Source organism: Vanessa atalanta, chromosome 12, assembly GCF_905147765.1.
Source record: "Vanessa atalanta chromosome 12, ilVanAtal1.2, whole genome shotgun sequence".
In the NCBI taxonomy this organism is placed as follows: Eukaryota; Metazoa; Arthropoda; class Insecta; order Lepidoptera; family Nymphalidae; genus Vanessa; species Vanessa atalanta.
The window spans coordinates 10,357,893-10,380,449 of record NC_061882.1 but is presented as its reverse complement, the minus strand read 5'-3'; the positions used below and the strand labels follow the sequence as shown (position 1 = coordinate 10,380,449).

The following is a 22,557-nucleotide window of genomic DNA, read 5'->3' as shown; positions in this document are numbered from 1 at the left end:
TCATCCTCCTACCAATTTTATATTTAAAATTTTATATGTAAATTCATACGTTTCCTTTTTTTTTATTTTACATCTAAAAAAATATAACATATGAATTGACAACACTAAAGCCTTTCAAGAGCATCCAACCAGAAAAATAATAAAATCGGTTGATAACCACAGGACAGAAAGGTACTAAAATATTTACTTTGCCCAATTATGTACAGATCCTAAGCTGTATTTCACCTAAGACTATAGAAATGCAATGAATTATTTCTTATACTAAGTTTCTTTATTTGTATCCACCACATAATTAACCTAAAAGAATTCCCTAAATACCGTCGTAGGAAGAATCAACAAGCAAATAAACTAAGCCGAAGCAGGAATTGCGTTCAATGCGTAATTAGGTTTAGGAGGAAGTTTCCAACTAGTTTCAAAGGTAATGTAGTTAATGCAAAGTACGAAGAGAACCGATTAGTTCCGAACTTACATAAAAGAGTACATTATTTCGTTACTTTCCTTTGTAATACACCACTCGTGCGGTAAATACGGCTTTAATATATGAAGGTTTATTGAATCATCACACGCGAAGTGAGCACGGAATCAGAAGTTCGCAATTGTTAAGAACCCAAGTTTAAAAGTAATAACGTAATAGTTTACATTCACAGCGTAAATTGTTACTTTAATTTTGTAGCGTTATATTATAGTGTGACTTATCGTAATGGCCGTTGCAACTTGTTTGTTATTTCATACAATAATCTTTATGTGCGTTTACTTTTCATTTGCTCTTAATTAGAATGAAATAAGCAACACTTTATTCTACTGAGGCAAGCCAGTTTGCATCCAGACAAATCCTACTGCCTTATTCAGGAGACAGGAGAATATTTATAATTAGACGAAAAACCGACTTCGCGCGAAATAAATAAAACTAAAGAAATAAGGTTTATAGTTTACATTTCATATAACTTTTTTATAAATGGTGTTATAATCAAACATCTATATATTCTAATAAATATAAATATAATAGTTGCTGCTGGAGCATTAACGAAATTCATATATGTATACTAACATAATAAAACTAAAGAGTTCCTTTACACCGCTTTCTGAACGCAGCCGTAAACGTCAAACATGGCCGCCCGTTGAACTGTCATGTCATTAGATGTCACGATAGACAGATATTAATAGCGAAATATCTCGACTGTACGAATTTATACGTATTTTTTTTTAACGATCTATAATTGTGGATATGTTTTGATGAGGTCTATTGTAGACCTGCACGAAATTATTAATATGTACAGAATAACTAACTTAATGATGCTTGCAATTTTCTCTTCTTAACGATTCTATTATTTAAAGGCTATCTCCGAATTCTTATTTTTAGTGAATTAAAATAAGTTCTGTTGATGATCATATTTATTTAATGTGTTTTATTAAAATTATTTTTTTATTACATTAACAGCCTGTAAACCTCCTCTCCCTTCGAGGAGAAGGTTTGGAGCATATTCCACCACGCTGCTCCAATGCGGGTTGGTGGAATACACATGTGGCAGAATTTCGTTGAAGTAGACACATGCAAATTATTGATTAATATTAATATTTGATTATTGAAACGAGATGAATTATAAACACAAATTAAGCACATTAAAATTCAGTGGTGCCTGCCTGGGTTTGAACCCGAAATCATCGGTTAAGATGCACGCGTTCTAACTCGGCTAAAATTATTTAATTAGTATTATTGTTTTTGTATTATATTTATTAAAATTTTATTAACATTTATTCTGGGTTGGACCTAAAAATACGATAAACATTTGATGAAAAATATTTCCGATGTAAAATATACAAATAGTAAATGTGTTAAAATTATTATAATAATTTTAACAAATCAAAACAATTTATCCAATGTAGAAACATTACACTTACTTATTCATTGTCAAATTAAAACTAGAAAAAAATAAACAACAATAAAATTGCAATTGGCAAAACTGTTAATCCATTTTCAATTATTGGTTCACTACTACAACCACAAACAGACACACACAACGGATACTTTAAATGCAACTTTAAAATCATCCACTGCATTTAATTTTGGCATATTTCAACAAAGTAAGCTACATGCAGATAACATGTGACACTTATGAACGCTTGAAACGAGTCTCCGCTGGCAACACTTTTATAAAGGCACTCAAGTTCACAAAAATATACGGACTTCAGCTTTTTCACCCTTCATGGTGTGAAGATCGTTTGAGAATAATTTATAACTATTCCTTTTAGAATGTATTTAAAAAAATACTGTATAATATTTATTGCTTTGAATATTATAAAAAGAAATATCCAGCTATTTTTGGTATGGAACATTACATTAAATATAAATAACAACAATGACATTAGATTATAGTATTAAATAGTTCAAAACAAAAAAGGTTAACTATATATATTATAACTTAAAATAAAACGAAATGTTCTTCTATTTTTTTTTTTTTATTTATAACAAAATAAGATACTAGTCAAAGTCAAAAATCTTTATTTAATATTGAAACATTACACTAAGTTATTGATAGACAAAAATCTACCACCAGATCGAAAACAAGTACCTCGGACCTGAGAAGAACCGGCGAAAGAAACTCAGCGGGATTTTTCTTAAATGTCATATGTTACAATAATTGTTTTCATACAAATAACAAAAATATATTTTCTTGTTTGAAACAGCCTGGAGGCGATCATCTCATTTCCAATGTGTGTGTGTGTGTATTTTGTAATATGCTGTAGCACACAAACGCTCTTTAACGATTGTTATAAATTTTACAATTTAATATTTTTAAACGTTTTCTGGAATCCTATTGTAAAAACGTATTCTTTGTCCCACAAATTAGTTATTAAAACTGTGTAATCGTGTAATTGAAGTAACAAGTTTATGCTTGGAAATTGCTAAGGAAAAATCGTTTATTATTTTGCGTACATATGTACCTAGCATTGTCAAAATCAAATTGAGAAACGACAGTTATTATTTGAATATCTTTAAATTTACATATTAACGAATCTTTTGAACCCGGGTTATAGATTGCTCGAATAACTCTCTTGCTAGAGTGGAATACCGTAAAACATTATATTGTAGAAATAATTAAAATACACCGGGTGAAGCGTGTAAACTCATTCAATTATTTCAATAGTAATTTCAATTCATCAGTCAATACTTTATTTTTTTTACCGCGAAGGCTTCAGAGCTATATGTCTAGTAGCCAATCTATTTATGTGGGAGCCCCATTAAAGCTTAGAGTCTATAATAATACCAAGAAATTCTGTTATTTCTGGATCATCTAAACTTCATAATCTTCCATAAAAAACTAAAAATTAAAATTGCATTCGTTTTGAGACATCTAAGGTTTGCAGCAGTGAATTTAATACATTTTGTCTTCTTACTTTTTAATCAGTCGCCAACAATAAACCAATGTGCTATTTCGGAGAATCCATTGTTCACAATTATGAAAAGACTTATTTGTTTTTCAAAATCAAATATTATCATCAGCAAACTAGGCCAGAAGGTCATTTCTATAAACGAAAAAGAAAAATGGACCAATAATTGACCCCACAGTAACTAGAGCTCCGGGAGATCTCTTACCGTTTACATCAATCATTTAAATTCTATTGCTCAGATACGAAATCAGAATATTGAGTGAAGTATCACTATATTTATAATGTTATCAGTAATGCCAAGTTTATTGCAAAACTATTCTAGTGGTAAGTTCTTTCTTAATAATTAAACTGATCCCACTGATCACCACCAGGTGGTACATTTACTACCACTAGGTCACCACTGCCCATAAACATTGACACGGTAAGAAACTTTAACCATTCCTTACATCTTCAATGCACGACCAATTTGGGAACTAAGGTTTCACCCGTAATTACACTGGCTTAATCACCCCTCAAACTGGAACACTATAATAATAAGTATTTCTGTTTGTCGGTATAATATATAATGAATGGGTGATGCGTGCCCAGAATTGCACAAAGTCCTACTACCGATGTTTATGATCCCACGAAATAAGTAAAAACACAGTCTTCATAAGTATCACATATTCAAATAAATTGAGAGTATAAGCGTTGAATATACGCTGAGTTCGCTTGAATAGTGACAATTATTCATTACTGGACAATCATTTAAATTGCATGTAATTTGCCTAAACTATTGATTTATTCTACCCATAACCCACCGTTCCGCCATTTAATTGAAAATGCATTATCGATTTACTAGACAAATATGTAAATTCACAGCTGCACCCTTTAGTCTGGTTCACTTTGTTAGGCGTGAATTTAAATATAATAAACTGTTTTTATTTACAAATGTATCCTAATCCTAACCTTCCATATCAATCACTTGTATACTGAATTTATTTAGAATCCAATTAATCGTTTACGATTGACTAATATAATCATACAATAATTCGTATTTATAATATATAATTATTGCATACATAAAAAATAAATGTAAAATTTAAAACGAAGCTTTCCTTTATTTAAATTATCTAGAAGATCTCGTTGAGCAAATAAAATAAAACATACAACGTCACGCTCGACGTGAATGAAAAGATAAATAAGGATAAATTAAAAACGAGAACATTTACAAACAAACTTTAATTTATTCTACATACTAAAACTGGACTTGATTGTATAATCACAAACGCAAGAAATAATTGCAAAGATATCCATTTTAAAATTTGTTATGGCAGAACGTTATTAAACATGTTTCTATATTAAATTTTCCTTTGGCACTAAACACGACAGAAATTACGGATAAAAATACACGAAAACCAACAAAACATAGTACATACCCAAATTTGAAGCCTTGTTCTTAACTCCACTTGTATCCAACAGGACATCGATTTGATGATTACTAATCGATTTGCACAAACAATTCTTTAATTCATCGTTCGTATTTTGAAATAAAAATTGTTATACACATTTTTTATTCTTCTGACAATACAATCGAATTCAGTTTCAGTAATATATTTGTATTTTATTTATTAATTTTCCTTTTTTCTCTTTTCTCTAATACATATCTATATAAATAATTTATATTTAATATTTTAAATGTTGTACATAATCTGTGTAATGTTTCATAATTGTAAATGGAATGGCGGGAATTGGCTGGTCTGCATGTCCCAAAAATTTGCTATAATTTCATACTTAAAAATTACGGAAGCAATGCAGATTATCGCCAACTTTAAACCATTAGAACAATGAGGAGTAATACGGTTTGGTTACTCACATTGTTTTCATTCCGCGTCACACATAAAATAAAAAACACAAATTAAGCACATGAAAATGCAGTAGTCTTTGCCTGAGTTGGAGCCGCAAATATCGATCAAGATTTATTCACACGTTTTAACCATGGATCGCCGGCTCATAGTAATATAGTACGTACCCTTGAAATTATTTGCCAGGCAGTGGAATTTATATTAAGACTATATACACGCGTAGCCCATGTTCGTCAAAATATAATCATAATAGCCTCTTAATACTAAAGTTTCTTACATAAACTTCAGCACGTAAGCCACGATTTCAATTCACCTGGACCCTTTAAGTTTGAAAACTTAGTATTACATGACTTAATATTAATTGCTTTGTTCTGGAGTGTAAATTTAGTTGCTTTTGAAAACATTATTTCTAATAAATCAACTGTGACTGTTTTGAAAGTAAATATAGTTTTACAAAGTATCCATATTTAAATAATACGTCTAATTCAGCTAACGAATCAATGAATCATTTAGACCAGACGTGACATATATAATTTTACATACAAATTACTTGGAAAGTATGATAACAGATTCTGTATCATCAATAGTATTCATAATTACTTCGATTTTAATCACAATCATTATCAGATAACCTTTACTGAAGGGCAGCACTCTATCGGAATATCAGGTAAGAAATAAATGGAGTTAAACACTCTTCACAGAAATACTTAGCGTGATAATAATAGAACAACGGAATTTCTGTCACATTTGTATCTACTAACCCACATTGAAGCATCTTGATTGAATTAGCGCCAGACTCCATTTCATAGCATGCCTCTAGAAATGGAGTCTGGCGCTCACCGGCAGCACTAGCCTATAATATCTAACCTAAGATTCGATTTTGAGCATTACGTTACAGTACTCACTGTCTGACGAGTGTTCGCCCGAAATGTAAGAATCTAACATTCGAGTTGCCTTCTCCGACAGTCGAGTCATTTATTTTATACAGTAATGCTCGATTCTTCTCTCTCTCTCTAATGTAATGTTACAAATTGTATCATTTTAAATTACGCGCTGTAATGCTCAGTTCTTTTCACTTATTTAAGTAATACTCGAGTGAACTGTTTCAATACAGGATAATGCTTCCTTTGATAAAGTAAATAATATGAATAGAAGACCTTACAATAGGAATGTCCTAATGCCGGGATGTACAGTGTCTCTTTTACTGATAATCTCGACAGATATTACGGCAAATTTGACACGACCAGAAAAAAATCGGGTACAGGTCTAAAATTCCTAAGTGCTTTCCGAAGCAAGGCAGTATAAACACAGACAACTTCCAAATTCCGTGCTGCTATGAATAATTTTCGAAAAAAGACAAACAAATCATAATTATGGGCCAGAATATCGGAATCTGCGACCTTTAAACTAGCTACTAGACCAACAATATAGATGAGGTAAAAATAACGATGCAAAGTGCTGGTAAAATAAACATATTAATAATTTGACTCTTTATATTATTTTAATAATATTTAGAAAATAAATAAAAATAAAATGCACTTAATATAGAAGGAAAAAAAAAGCAAAAATAGCTTTCATAAAATAACCTTAACCTGTAACCTTTTGATAACCAGAGTTCATTCAAAGCTAACTTAATATTTCAGAACTGTTATTACTAAATGTATTCAATTATATTAGAATCTTAGAATTATGAAGGAAGTTTAATCAACTTAATATAAGACGGAGTGACAGCAATTACACGAAGTAAAATAAATTTCTATTTTAAAACGGACACTTCACTTTTTCACTTGCAATCTTAATTATCCGACCGTCGGTTTTTTTATTAAACTAACTTTCCAGACAAGATTTATCATCCATTTGTATAATTATACTAGTATGGTCTGTGGTCGAAATTCGACCGATTTTCTACGTGGACATTTATCTTTTAATAATAACTTAAAAAAAATACAGTTTGTTACAAATCTTCATGAATGTTACAAAAGATGATGAATCAGATTTTCCTTAAACTAATTTCGTATTCCCGGCGACATCAAATGTATTTCTGTGTTCCGGTTTGAAGGTTGAGTGAGCCAGTGTAATTACAGGATCACGGTGTAACCATGGTTGGCGGTTCATTGGCCATGTAAGTGTTTTAATTGTGTATTAAAGTGTGTGTTTCCATTGCTTACAGTACCAATGTATATAAGCAGTGGTGGACCATTGCTACCTAATGGTTTACCACTAGCCAGATGATCTTCTAATCTACTCACTAAGTAAAGTTCATATATTATGTTTATATCTGCCTTGTACAGATATAACCTACCTCTTTCTATTTTTGTTTCTTTCCTCTACCCTAAGGTTGCCTGGAAGAGATCGCTGTTCAGCGATAAGGCCGCCTCTTGTGCATCTTTCTTAAATGTGATTCAACTTTTTGTTTACTGGTGTGCAATAAAGAGTATTTTGTTTTGATTTTTGATTAGCCATTCTGCTTTCATATAAAAATAAAAGTATTAGGTGTATGTTGGATTAATATTTTATTATATATTGAATTTCAAGTATTATATTCATTAAATAACAGACCCACGAGGCCACGCGTTGCTTATGCTCTGTTACACATTGAATTACAGTATTATATGATTTTGAGATTCAGATTTCGTGTTTCGTGTTTTAATGTTTAACAAAAAACCTTATCTGAAACACGTTGAATATGACGGTGCAAATTTCATGACAAAATATTCAGCTGTTTAGGCGTAATGAGCATTAAATGAAACCAACGAACTTTATACATATATAGTTAGATTAAAAATGTATTTAAGAAAAAAAATTACCGAAATAAAAATAACAAAATCAGTCTCAAAAATGTATGTCAAAAACTGCAGCTCTTTATTCTTCCCCTTGTCAATGAATTATTCCAAGTCTCAATTTCAAATCATTAATTCAAGCTCTTAAGGAGTTCATAATTTATTTGAAAGATTTACACAAACTAAAGATATTTTTGAAATTCGCTTCGGCTGTTAAAGAGCTAATGAGAAATCGTGTAATATACTATACTGATTCAAACATCACGATTTCATAAGCCGAGTACTTTTAGGAATGTGAATTTTTGCTACTTATGAGCTTAACATTTGCACTTGGTAGACGCCATCTGGTTTATATGATGGAAATGAATATCGTATATAGCATATTTTTTTTTCTTTTTTAATACTCCAAGGTTTCAGACTAGATGATAACCCGGCTTCGCTCGGGTAAAATAAATAGAACTAAACAGATACGACTTATCCTTTACTTTTCACGTAACATATGACTTTTTTAGGAACAAAGCCTGTGTCAATATTGATTTATTTTCATTAAGACAACCAACAGTAGATACCATGTTATATCAAATTAAAAAAAAAACCATTTCAAAAATATCTAGGCAAAAGTTCTACTACTAAAAGTTAGTCTCACCATGCACTATCATATTACACAATATGTATTAAAAATATAAATTGAATTAAAAATTATCATTAAAATATAGTCAATGTATTACTATTCAAATTATTATATTCACTACTCCTCGAGATGTTTTCAGGGACGAAATTAAAGGTTATTTTAGCAGATGAAAACTAAAGAGCACTTCCCGACATTAATTATAACCCAAAGATCCACATCCAGAAGTTATATTAATTATATTTTTATAAGTTTCCATGTACAAACAAATTTATACAGTTTAACTTGATGTATAAGGTAAACGAAACAATGGATTATCGCGAAAAGACTGCGCTAACGACAACTGCAAAATGACATATTAAAGGTATTTACAATGTGCGATATTTTTAGGATCATTAGAATTGAAAACTTGAACTCTGATTGGTTAAACTAATGGTTTATTTAAAACATCTTAATTCTGATTAGCTATGTTACGCAAACAGTGCATACGTCAAAACAATAACATTAATATCAGCCAATCAACGTTAATGTTTATGACCTACCAAAAATAAGTCAGATTTAAAACCTACGTTTTTTATATATATTAACTCAATTTTTCTTACCATTGATTATTCAAGTCAAAGTATCAAAGTTATTTATTTGTCTAAACTCCCACTGTGACTGGAATAGGCTATAATAGCATATATTCGTCAATTAGTAGGACTTTAATGAGATAATGTGATCCAGGTACAATGATATTGAATTTCTTCAGTACATTATTTTGCATCGTACATAAACTGAAATAAAATATGACATTTAAAACCTATCTGCGATTTCGTAGAAATTTTCTGTGTGATATAATGAGCATATTTATTCGCAATGTTTTCAAAACAATTTAAAAATTATATTAATAATGCTTATGTAGTGCATAAATTACACATTTGTTTTTAATAATTTCCCATTCAATTGAATAGTATCTATCATATTTAAAAAAAAAAATTTGTTAAACATTCAAATTAATTATTAATCATTAAATTCAAAGATTGAACACTAAAATAAATTATTATATATTAAAAATCAGTTCTTAAATATTAAAATAAATTATTTAGTTGTAATTTTTCAATGTATGGACCCGTTCGGGTATAAGCCTCCTCCAAAGACTGCCACACGCTTCTGTCTTTTGATCCAGTTTATGCAACTGACACTAATTCATCTTGCCACCTTGTGCAAAGTCGCCCTCTGCTTCTTCTTCCTTTTGGTCTTTTCCATTTTGTAATTGCAAATGTCCATCTTTCATCGGTATATCTTGATAAATAGCCAGACCATTTTCATTTTAGTGTTTTAGCAATGAGTATGGCATCAGTCACTTTAATTGTGTTGCGAATGTCTACTGCTTTCACTCTGTCTCTTAAACTGATTCCTAGACAACTTCTCTCCATTGCTCTTTGTGTGGCTTGAATTTTTGTCTTATATTTTGTATCGAATGATCATTTTTGGCAACCGTAGACTAGACATGATAGTATCGCTGAATCTAATACAATTTTCTTTTAATGTTGTCTTAGATTTTCGCGATTATTACACATTGAAATAAAACTAGTTTTTTAACGGATTTAATCGCGTATATTAATTATTTTATTTTAACATCCCGACGTTTCGAGCACTTTGCAGTGTTCGTGGTCACGTCTGCCCGTGACGCGATTAAATCCGTTAAAAAACTAGTTTTATTACAATTTTCTTTAATTTCATCGGGTGCCGTGATTTTAATATCTCTTTGTGGGCCCAAAACTTCTTCCAGGTTGAGGCTATTCTTTTACGTTTCTTTTCGTACTAAATGATAATTGCTTCCCTAGATAAATATATTCCTGTACATAGTCGATTGGCTCATTGTTTGTTAAGATAGGTATCATTTGTCATTGATCATGATTTTTGTTTTGCTGAGGTTCATTTCTAAACCGACACGATTGCTTGCAGTCTGTAGATCATTTATCATAACAATTAATTTTTCAGGATTTTCTGATAGCAAGACAATATCGTCTACAAACCTTAAATGACTCAAGAACCGACTAACATTAATTCCTTGTGTTGATCAAGGTAGATGCTTCATCATATTTTGTAGTATCGCTATAAACAATTTAGGTGATATTGGGTCACCTTGTCTTACCCCTCTGTTGATGTTAATACATTTGTCTGACAGGTAGGGCATCCCAGATAGTGTTATGAAAAATAGAATCAAATGCCTTTTTGTAATTTATGAAGGCTAAATATCTATCTTTTTCTATTGTCTTTTTTATTACATGGATGTGATCAACTGATAAAAATAGGCACTCGAAATATTATAATCAAAATTGTAAGAATTTATTTGTCTTAGTACTGTAAATAAACTGATTCATTAACCATTCAAACCGGAACGCACCAAGCACCATACTTTCACGCCAAATACTCTATGTATTTTGCATGAAAGTGACTATTAAGTTGACAGTGGTATCATACGGATCTTGTATAGAACATTACCGTTAGTAAAAACTGAAACATTATCCTACCGATTCAAAAAGTCACTCTTCTACTAATTTAAAGCCATGAATACTATTGCTTATAATTTTATACTACATCCATGCTATTTATCATCATATTCTCTTATATAAGTCATATATATAAATTAGAGATTACAAGTATTCATTGTAATTATAATAGGAATCATTTTTCCTCATGCAAAATCTACCGTTATCCTGGGGCATACATGAACACAGGTGCCCTTCGCGTTAGAAGCTATTGTAATAAGATGAGTGAAATATTTGCAACATTGTCTTATACGTTAACACGTTTCAACATAATACAACCCTTATTACTATAAAAATAAGAACTAGAATACATTAATCGCATTCGACGTAACTCATTATCTAAAACATGTCTTTTACAGGTAATATTTTTCTTCAGATAGGAAATAAATTCTCATGACATTTCCAAGTATTTTTTGTGTAAATATTCTTTGGAAAGGAAATTAAGCGATAAGGAAACCTTGATCGAACGCAAATGGTGTTTATGATTTCGCACAATTTTAAACATCTAACGTGCAAATTTGTTTTCTTTCAAAGCGAGCTCATGACTTTTGATTGATGATAAATTTTCCTTCTGTTTTTAAAGTACTATTTTTTCACGCACGAACTTTACTGACACGTTAATCTCGTGGCCCTCTGATCCCAAGGTCCTGAATTCAAACTCCGAGAAATACGTGCATATCGAAATTAATTAGTAGATTAGGTACTAATAGTTTATATTTATGTAAGACTAGTTTCCGTCCGCGGGTTGCTCGCGTTTTAAGTGTTGATAGTCGGGTATAAGGCATAATACGTGTGCGTCTTGGGACGCCCGACAGGAGTGATAACTTAAACTGTCCGAAATACGGCTAACGCTGTGAGTTAGAGTAAGAAGATGAGCCTACCTAACGCCGCCGTAAGCATAAAAAAAAGGTAAGTCAGACAGACTGGCGCCGTAACGCGTTACGTAACGAAGCGGCTTATCCTCCCATAAAAAGTTATCACTTCAAAAAAATATGTCCTTACGCGGAGTTAAAACATACTAAATAGACAGACAGACAGAATTACTTATGAAATGACAAAGAGATATGACAGTCGTCATATTACGTTTAATTAAACAGCACAAAAAGTATATTTTTAATCTAAACGAATATTTGTCTACAAACCCAATTTCGCTTAATTTACTTATATTATTTTAAAAAAAGTATCCTTAAATATTTATTTTAATAAATTTATTCTAATTTATTATAATAACACCAGTATCTTAAAGTTTGTTCCCAGAACACACTTATAATCCTTGGTTTGGATGTTGACAAACTAATTTTACCCTCGGGTCCTTTCACACTGTTCAATTCCCAGAAGCCTAGAGGATATCCTTTTATAACACATACATTAATTTGAATAGCTTGTTCGATAGAAATAGAGACAAACTTATTAAAATATTTTTCCAACTTCGCAAAGATAATTTTAATTATCGCAGAATTTTTTAGCTTCAATTAATTAATTTGAATGTAATATACGAAAAAAATTTAATAGCACCAATTGGTAGCAAGGCCTTGTGTAAGTCCGTCTAGGTAAATCGTTTAGGTGTCTGTGTGGGTAGGACAAACAGCAATACTGCCATACAGTGAGTAAGCCGGTGTAACTACAGTCACAAGGGACATAACATTTTAATTCTGAAGGTAGTCGGAGCATTGGTAATATGGGAAACTATTATTATATCTATGGGCAGTGGTGACCACTTACATTAGGTGGCCCATTTGCCAGTTCGCGTACACATATGACATACATTAATAAATAAGAAATATTACTCAATACATTATTATAAAGGCAATGAAATATACAATAAGTATGGAATTAGTACTTTTTGATTTTGATGATAAATTAAACTTAATGTGATGGAAGATAATTATCGCGGAGTCCTTGCCTCTTCTGCTCTTAGAATTTAAATTCGGAACCGGTGGCTTTAAATTTAAATAAATAAAGTTATTTTTTCCATTTTGATTTAATGAAAAAGTCAAAAAAAATTATAAATAAAGCATATTACTCGACACGAGAATAGGTATATAGATGATAAAAAAGCGTGGAGCTAATACTTGTTGACTTTCAGGCAAAATATATTATATTATGTATATAATTTATATTTAAAATCTACATTCCGAACCGGTAGCATTGTATATTTATAAAAGCCTATTTGCATAAAGTATATTTTGGTTTTGATTTAAAAAATGTAAACATTTTTTTATACATATTATATTATATTATATAAAATAATTATAAAAGCTCGCTCAAACTATTTTCAGCCTTTGATTTAAGGTTTATTTAAGATTTGATTAATACAATGATCTTGACGGTTGAATGATTGAGTGAGTTGATTGAGTTAGTAATAACTACGCAGACGGGCTTTTATGAAACCGTATTTCTCATTAATTTATAATTCGAAAAATCTTTACCTATTTCATGTCAAGTTAAAACTCTTGAACTAACTTTAACGAAATATGTGTTAAAATTTTAAGTCCTGATAACGTGTTTTACATTTTATAGCAACTTTGAAAGTGGAACTATAAAACTTGTTTTCGCTGACATACTTTGCTATATTTATATATGGTAATTTTCAAGACTAAAAAGTACCTCCTTACGTCATGTCCGTACTATAAAGTTTAATGACGAAATCAAATACATACATAATATCAAAACGCAATTCAAGGGCAAACCTCTAAATCCAATTTGGTGAAATTTGCTATGTAGCAATATTGAACCACAAGGAATGACATTATTTTTTTTAATCACACCCCTAAAACAGGAGTAAAGTCAACGCGACAATTAGTACTCCGTAGAAATTAAACCTTTAGCACTGGTAACCAAGGACATAAGTATTTTTTAATGTAGGTTTATTTTCCAAAAGGTGAATTTTCCACGCCTCGTTAAGTGATTATCAAACGTCTCTCCTGGATTTCATCAATCTCTGTCAAAACAGTCAGTCTGCTAGTGTCGGATTTAGGCAGATTTTCTTTCATAAAATCAGTTGAGGAAGCGTGTTGAATTCACGCTTTGTATGTAATTGAACTATAAGGAAGGTTCACCTTGAAAAAAATTATAGATTTTTTTATAAAATAGAATTGCTATAGAGTGATGTTAATTTCTTTAAATATCTTCAGCTCAATAAATAATAGATAATCTTAACACTAAAAGTCATCTCTTATAGGCACACTTAGGGCATAGTAATAGTACTATGCCCTTTTTGGACACCAAATGATAGCATTTGGTGTCCAAAAAGGGAATTAGATCTGGTAAGATGTGAGGATTTTTGTTTAAAATTGGTAATATTTTTTTGCCACTCGCGCCATTTAAATCTAGTATATAATAATAGAATATATATAACTCTAGCTCAGAAAGATCTCTTTTAAAAGAAATTACTTAATAATCTTAATGGTACCTTAGATCGCTGTGAAACGCCCTGCGGTGCTTCGGAGTTAAGACCACCTCGTAAGCCGTGACGTCAAGCAGGACTCTCTTTTATGCCATCATGCCCCTTTCCGCCTCCATCATCGACTTATAATTGGACGCTATATATTATTAAAATAATAAGAAACATGTATTTATTTAAAGGAACTCTATGCTTATATTTTTTAAGACATAACTTAATATGCCACTCTCACGTGACTATCAAATACTACGAAAACATCTTTTTTTTAAATTTTGTTCAAAATAAACTTTTGTGTTTAAAACAAAGAGAAAAAATAACGACAACAGTATTTTAAATGTCACAAAGTACTAATCATTATTAAAATAAATAGCGTATTCATTGTAAGCGTTTCATGTAAGCGAATATTACGTATCACACTTTTCTATTCGAAGAATTTCTATATCTTTAGAAATAATAGAATAACGTCATATTAAATAAGCGCGTGAAAAAATACGCGGAGCGTGTTATAATGAAATATTTATTTAACCAGTACGAAGCCGGCAGCCAGCTCGTCTTTAAATAAATATAAACATTTTTCGTTTACGAAATTGAGCACTCAAAAAAAACCGGACAAAATTTTATACAGTTTGGCAGCTTTTAGGCCGGTAACGGACATATTTTTTTTTTACATCTGTATATAAAGGTTTTTACTAACAACACATCAGCAAAAGGGTTATTTAATACCTTTTTACAAATTGAACTTTTTTGTAAATCCGCTTTATAAATCTAAAAACAATAAAAAAATACATATATATTTTTTGATAATATTATTTCTTTTCGAAACTGTTCTCTTTTTTTCTATAGTGGCCATGGGTCATCTCGATCGTATTTGTTCATTTATCAGAACATACCCCAGAAATGGCATCAAACTAAGCACGTATATATAAAAGATACTGTAATATTACTTTTGAAGAACATTGAATCGAATTCACGCTTGTCTCGATAACATTCGAAATTTAAAAACTGTAATAATTTTTTTTCTTAATAAATTATTGTAATTATAATTTATAACTGCGAAGCGTCTTTTCATGTAAGTTTTATGTATATTGGTTAAGAATTTTGTTCAGTTAGACGTAAAAAAGAATATGTCTCTTCCTGATCGGAAAGAGTTCAGGCGCAGGACCAATGACTTTACGTGCTCTCCGAGGCACGGGGTTGAAAACACTTCCAACTTCGAGACTCCGGATTGTTACTGAGAATTTTCCGACCTTGACCCCGAGCCCGGGACCGCGGGATCTGCAGCCTTATATCTAGCCAATAGTAAAACGATACAATTACAATGGACTTACCATACCAGTCTACAACAAATATAGGGTACTTAAATCTGTAGTAGGATAGGTAGCACGTCACACCATTGTGGTAAAATACCACCAAACCGAAATACACCATGATCCAGATTAAGGGGGAATGGGAATAATAACAATCATAAGGTATATATATATTATATTATGTCATATCAATTATATTAACACAATACTCCATAATTATTATACGTCTAACTCAAAGGTGCCATTTCCTTTATATGTCCTAATCCGTTAATCATTCAGGAAATAGGCAATCAATTTGGCAGTTATTTCGATCAGCTTACGAATCTGTAACACGAATGCGTACAGTATCAGTTTCAATCATTTCGAATAATAGTGGTTTTGTGGGCTTTGACAGACATATGTAGTTGCAACTAACTAGATTACGTGACTCGTATAGCCAACATTAAGATTTTACTTTAGAGTGTAAATTAGCAAGTTATAGAGCGCGCGCGACCGAGTGGAAACCTTGAGCACGAGTAGAAACAGGGCAATAGTTCAAAGCCTCCTGTAATTAGTCAGTTAATACCACGCATGAATAAGAAACATCTGAACGGAAATTGTTTTATTGGTAATGCAGTGCTTCGATCCCAATTTTACCTCTTTAGGGGGTGAATTCACCAAAAATATTTTCATAATGAGCATCCACGTTGTGAAATTAGTAATTATACAAAATTACAAGTCAATCAAAAAGAGACTAGTTTCAGAGACCTCGTGGCAACTGCTTATATATGTATATATACACAGATTGAATTAAAATCAAATTAAAGTGTTTTAATTTTAATTAGAGCTTTTCGGAAATAATTGCCAAAATAATGCTAAAAACCGAAATAAGAGAACAAAAAGATGCTTAGTGATAAGAACCATTATTTGTGCATCTTAAACAGTTTTATGTTACTTATTTAAACAGTTTTATGTTACTTACATTGTTCAATTTATATCTTTCAAAGATACACATAGAACAAAGTTGTAATTCGTGCCTGTTATAACAGTGGTTCGCTCACTCATTAACCCGAAAAACAACAATACTATGTATATATGAGCGTTAACCTCGTAATAATATACCAATCCAAATCCACAATTTGCTGTCAGAGTATATGTGTTCTGGAAGTGAGGCCGTGGCCTTGATGTCGCGATGAACGCTCTTCAGCTAACTAGAGTGACGATACATAGAAACTGGCACAGCTGATGGAAATCAAGCCTGAAGATCAAGCTATTGAAGAGAACTGTCAAATAAGCCATTTGACCTCTTACTGTCCCAATGACCTTGGTTTGTAAGATGCCTTCTACACCCCAGTACAATATGTTTGATAAGCTGAAACTACGCATACTACTACACATACATACTACAAATACATATATATAATTAGAAAGAAAATATCAAAACTGTGAATAAAACAATTTACTTTAGATGCTATATGAAAACAAAGTAATCCCTCGAATTCCGTGATATAATAACCATTGAATTCGAAAACACCTCCATATCCTGAGGCGAAGGGAAATTACGAAACGAAAAACAAACGTAACGAAGTTATAAAATGTGCCTGAAAAATACCATTTGATATATTTTATGAAAAAAATTTAAGTTACGGTCTTCGTTTCCTCGGAAGTGTGCGAAGTGTGCTCGGAGGGAATTTATGGATGCGATACGCCATTCGAATGGCAAAGATTTTTTGGTGGCCGCTAACAAATAGGCGATACTCCGTTAAAACTTTGCATTTTAACGCGTTCCATTCGTTTTTAACAAACGAATGAGGTTACATAGACGTCCTAAATAAATGTTTTTTTTTTTTTTATGGAAGGTAACTACCACCTCCCATATACATCTGCAACACCGGGGGGCTTGCAGATGCGTTGTTAAGAAAGGTGTAGGTGTAGGCTGTATGTGGGCCTACGAGCATTTCTATAATATATAAATACGATCATTTCTTTGTGCTAATATTTGTTATTTAATCATGCCAAAATAGTTTTGAATAAAATTTAGAGTGAGCGACGTGGAGGAGCCGGGCCTTTTGATATATCAAAAGGCCCTGCTCCTTCATGTCGCTTCATAGAATATAATCTTTTTACAAGCTTATAATTAGCTTACAATGTAAGTATGCACGGGTGATACGAGTACTTAAATCTCGCGACAAGTTTTTATATCATATAAATTGTGTCAAATGTGAAATGACATTATAAGTTTTTTTTTTGTTAGCGCATTTAAATAAAAACTTTTTTTATAAAAAGGTATTTTTACTATTTATTTTTGTAAATACAGTTAATATATTGTTACGTACGCTCGACGGGTGCACGTATGTGTAAATATACAAGTATCTATGTGTGTGTATGGAATTTCTTCCAAAACTAGGTGAAATAACTGCGAATAGACAGAGATGAATTGCCGAAATTATAATAATTTATTTTGGTACTACAACTCCATTTTCTGTTTTAAAAAATAATAACAATACGGAATAAAGTACAAGGCTAGTCTCCTCGTTAAAACTTACAAAGAACACGTCTAGAGAAAATATTAGATCATTATTATAATCCAAGTAAACTTCTTACAATTTATTCGGATATAATTTCAGCAAAAAGTTAACTTAACTTTCGTTATTTTTATAACCTGGAAAATAAATTGTTGCGGCCTTCCAACCTACATGCTTAAAGTTTGACAATAACTGGCTTAATGATTAATTAAAAATTTAGAAGAACTGATACAAAACATTGACGACGACTACACCAGACTGAACAAGGATTGGGAACTCCAGGCGGAGGCGCCCGCAGAGGTGTACCTGTTCCGGGCGGAGACGAGGAACGGCGGCGAACATCCAGGGTCGGCGGAGGTCAGCCGGATACGGACCATAGCCCAGCAAGCCCAGATCACCCATGGCGGGCCTGGACGGTGGAGGTGGTGCGTCCTCACTTGAGTCTCTGTGTCAAAAGAAAACGTGGCACGCTCACGTTCAGGTTGACGCAGGTATTTATCGGGCACGGATGCTTCGGTAAGTACTTGCACGGGATAGCGTGGCGGGAAGTGTCACCATTCTGCCACGAGTTTGGTGCGCTAGTGGACTCGACGTACCACACCCTAACTGAGTGTGCTGCGTGGGTGGTGCAGAGGCTTTTCAGCACCGCGGGAATCACCCCTAGGAATTTGAGGCCCTCATAGTCGTGCTGACCGTCAGGGCGTCACGGTAGCATGCGAAAGCGATCCTGTGGCGCCCGCTAAAAAAAGACTGAGAGGGTTCCGCTGGTTCTTTAGTAGGTATTCCGGTGTAATAGGCCGCACTAGTGTCGTCCTTGGCACCGGAGTGTCCCACATACCCCCCATTTGACATGGAGGAAACGCGTAAAGCAATTTGCCAGCGAGACAAAAAAAGACTGATCTGGATAGGGACGGTTAAGCAGCAGCTTGGAAGGCAGGTAACCCCTATTTTACCTTAATAATTTAACATAAATCACTGTAATAACTTAATGAAGATGTTATTTACTGTACTTGGTATACTCGTAGCTTTCTTATCTTACACAACTACCGGCTTTTCTGAGATTCTTTCGCCGATTCTCCTCATTTCAGGGTATTTTCTTTTTCGAACCGGTGGTAGTATTTACTTTGACAATCAATAAGTAAATGTAACGTTTCTATATTGAATAAAGGAATTTGATTTAATTTGATTTGCTACTATGGCTACATCGGACCAGTCTTAACTCAGGATACAGGGGTCGCAAGAAACCCGAGCACCAGGAGCTGGGGGGCAACTCGCGGATAATGGTCAAGTATAATACCAGCGGCGAGGTGCGCTTGATCTTTAAATCATTTTTGAACTTCATGTCATTGAATTTAATATCGAAATAACTCAATTATACGAATTTTGCAGATATATGTGTGTTGTCGACTAAAAAATCATTATTTTCTAACGATCTATAATTTTAGATAGGGTACGATCAGGTCTATCGTAAAGCTGCACGTAATTATTAATATAAATATATATCTTATGTTTAAGAAAAATCTCCTCTATTTCGATGTCGTGTGTGATAATCTTTACAAAAGCTCTTATATTTTATATGTAGGTTTATGGATATACGTTCAATGCAATCATAAAATTTGACCTTCTTTCTAAAATATATTTTACCGCAATCTGCTGCGGTGCTATTTTGTAAGAACTCACTTTGTATTTCACGTGTGAAATATTGAAAATAAACTTACAGACTTACGCTATTTTGCTACCAGTACCCTTTGAATGCTATAATTAATAAATTCAATGTCGCATATAATTAGTAAATTCGAAGTGATATGCGATATGGTAAGTTGTCTATAGGAAAATCTTATTGTCCTTGATTAGTATCTATAGTGTTCGAAACTACGCCAAGGTGCGTCAGAAGGTTGTGTATTAGTAGCGTCTATACCGAATACTTATTTAGACAATTAATATATATTTTACTTAATGGTAGTGCTTTGTGCAAGCCATCCTGGGTAAGAACCATAAATCAGGTATTCTGCCGCCAAACAGCAATACTCAAAATTGTTGTGTTCTGGTTTGAAGAGCGAGTGAGCCAATGTAGCTTTAGACACAAGACATAACATTTCCCATTTTTTTACCATTTCCCAAATTTCAACATTTCCCAAGATGGTGACGTAAGGAGTGGTTATATTTTCTTACAAAACCAATGTCTATGTCTGTCTATTTTGGTGACCACTTAATACAGGGTGGCTCATTAGCCCATCCGCTACCTTTTACAATATAAAGTATATATAAAAGTATGATTAATGAGACAACATATAATAGTGTTAATAACACAAATGAAACTATCAGTTACGAGTAAGAGAACTAGTGGCGTATTCAGAACTGTCGGAAAAATGATGTTTTTTCGTGGGAAATACTAATTTACACATTTCGCGAGTATGGACTCACTAGAGCACTGGAATTTAGCAAAATACAACACTAAAATAACACACACGATTTAATTTTGCCTTTATGAGTGTCATGTTGAAAAAGTTTAATTAAAGTAATGATTATAAAGTTAACTTTAAGATTTATCATGGACGAACTCAGATGCTTTTAGGACTCGAGCTTAGCCTCTAAATTCGCCAATTCAGCGGCTAAGTTCTCTTCAGAGAATTAAACATTGACGTACCAGTTCCTTTTTTTCAAACATTAGAACATCACTATTATTAACTTGCTCTTGTCTCATTATTTTACGGTTGACAAGTAACTTTAGTTCGAATAATTGAAGATAGTTAAGAAAAAATCTTTCTCAAAATACACCATTAGATAAGTGTCCTTTCGTTTAATGTGAACTGGTTTATTCAATCTGTGACGTAGAACGACGCTATTTACCCGCAGTTGCTCGTAATGCTCAACCCTCAGAAGATTGCTTCGTAATGAGTGTCATTGTGGAGCGTGTCGCTAATACTTAGCTGACTTGATCTCCGAATTCAAAAGAATTACTTCTTCATCTAAACGCCCTTAATTGAAACCCGACATCATACTAAGAGATGATGTATCTTTTCTAAATAGTGGAGTAACTTCAGTTGTTTTACAAATAATTAACAGCTACCAAATTTTGAATTTGGAATCCTGTATATGGTTAAATCTTGTTGTATGTTTTAAACATCTAACTTTAATGGATGACATTTGGTTACAATTTTTAATATTATGTAACGTTTAGTTAAACTTTTAATTAAAACTAAAAGATTGTTTTTAGGAAGATGCTACATATATTTCATTTATGTTTTCAGTGCGGTCTACATTGTATTTTTTTTAAGTTGTTATTATCTTTTAAGAAATGTAGTCACGAAGGCGCTCCGCTCCCTGTATTAAATTTTATCGGCAAGCTTTAACATAAATTTGTATTTTGTTGCTGTCTTTATTCTTAGTCATCTAACGCACACTAAGACAACTTGTATGTACACGTGACTGAAGTAAAACATAACATTACGTCAGAAACGCTTTAAGTTCAAAAACGTTTTTGAAGCGATACTTATACTTTATTATTTGGGTGCAATGAGGGTATAAATTTCGCGATGTGTAATTTGAGACCGACGATTCAAAAGACAAGAGAAGACGAAAGAAGCATGAAATGTTTACAAATTGTTATGCAGTCTAATTAATCACGCCACTACATGACAGCCCGTGTCCATATCAGCTGAGAAGCTTTCCGTAAAATCTGTGATTTGAGGTTTTACGGTGCAGAATTATATGTTGTATTTTTTGTGCATTTTATTTGAAATTGTGAAACGTAATAAATTTTGACAAAGTTCACACGACAAAAATTTACGTGTACAAATAGTTTCTCTCTCAATGGTTTACTTAGTCTAATAATCTAAACTTCACAAGCCCCAGATCCCGAAGATGTGAGATCAAACTCAGGCCGAAAAAATTGTGTCTATGGGTAAAAATAATACCTACAACAGGAATTCTGAAAGTACACTCCAATGCCTTGGAAAGCACGTAAAGCCGTTGTTCCTGAACCTGATCACGTTCTGGTCGTGTCTGATTTGCTTTCCCATCGGGTTGTGAGAGTGAGGGAATAGAGAGTACAACTGTGTTTGCCCAAACACTTGTGTACTGACATATATCCTGCGTAGTTGGCTAGTATGTATTGAGATTGATCATCGTGTTGGAAATTGTTTGGGACGGCAACACGCCGTT

The 22,557-nt window shown here is 32.4% G+C and overlaps 1 protein-coding gene across 1 annotated transcript in view; it reads left to right on the top strand.

The window, feature by feature from the left end:
- The window catches only part of LOC125067929, a 316,383-nt gene extending 297,307 nt beyond the window's left edge, over positions 1-19,076 (top strand). Inside the window, exons 8-9 of the mRNA XM_047676827.1 lie at positions 18,614-18,818; positions 18,875-19,076. Of these exons, the coding sequence (XP_047532783.1) occupies positions 18,614-18,818; positions 18,875-19,076 (407 nt within the window). The remainder of the gene's footprint in view (positions 1-18,613; positions 18,819-18,874) is intronic.
- Positions 19,077-22,557: the final 3,481 nt, after the last annotated feature.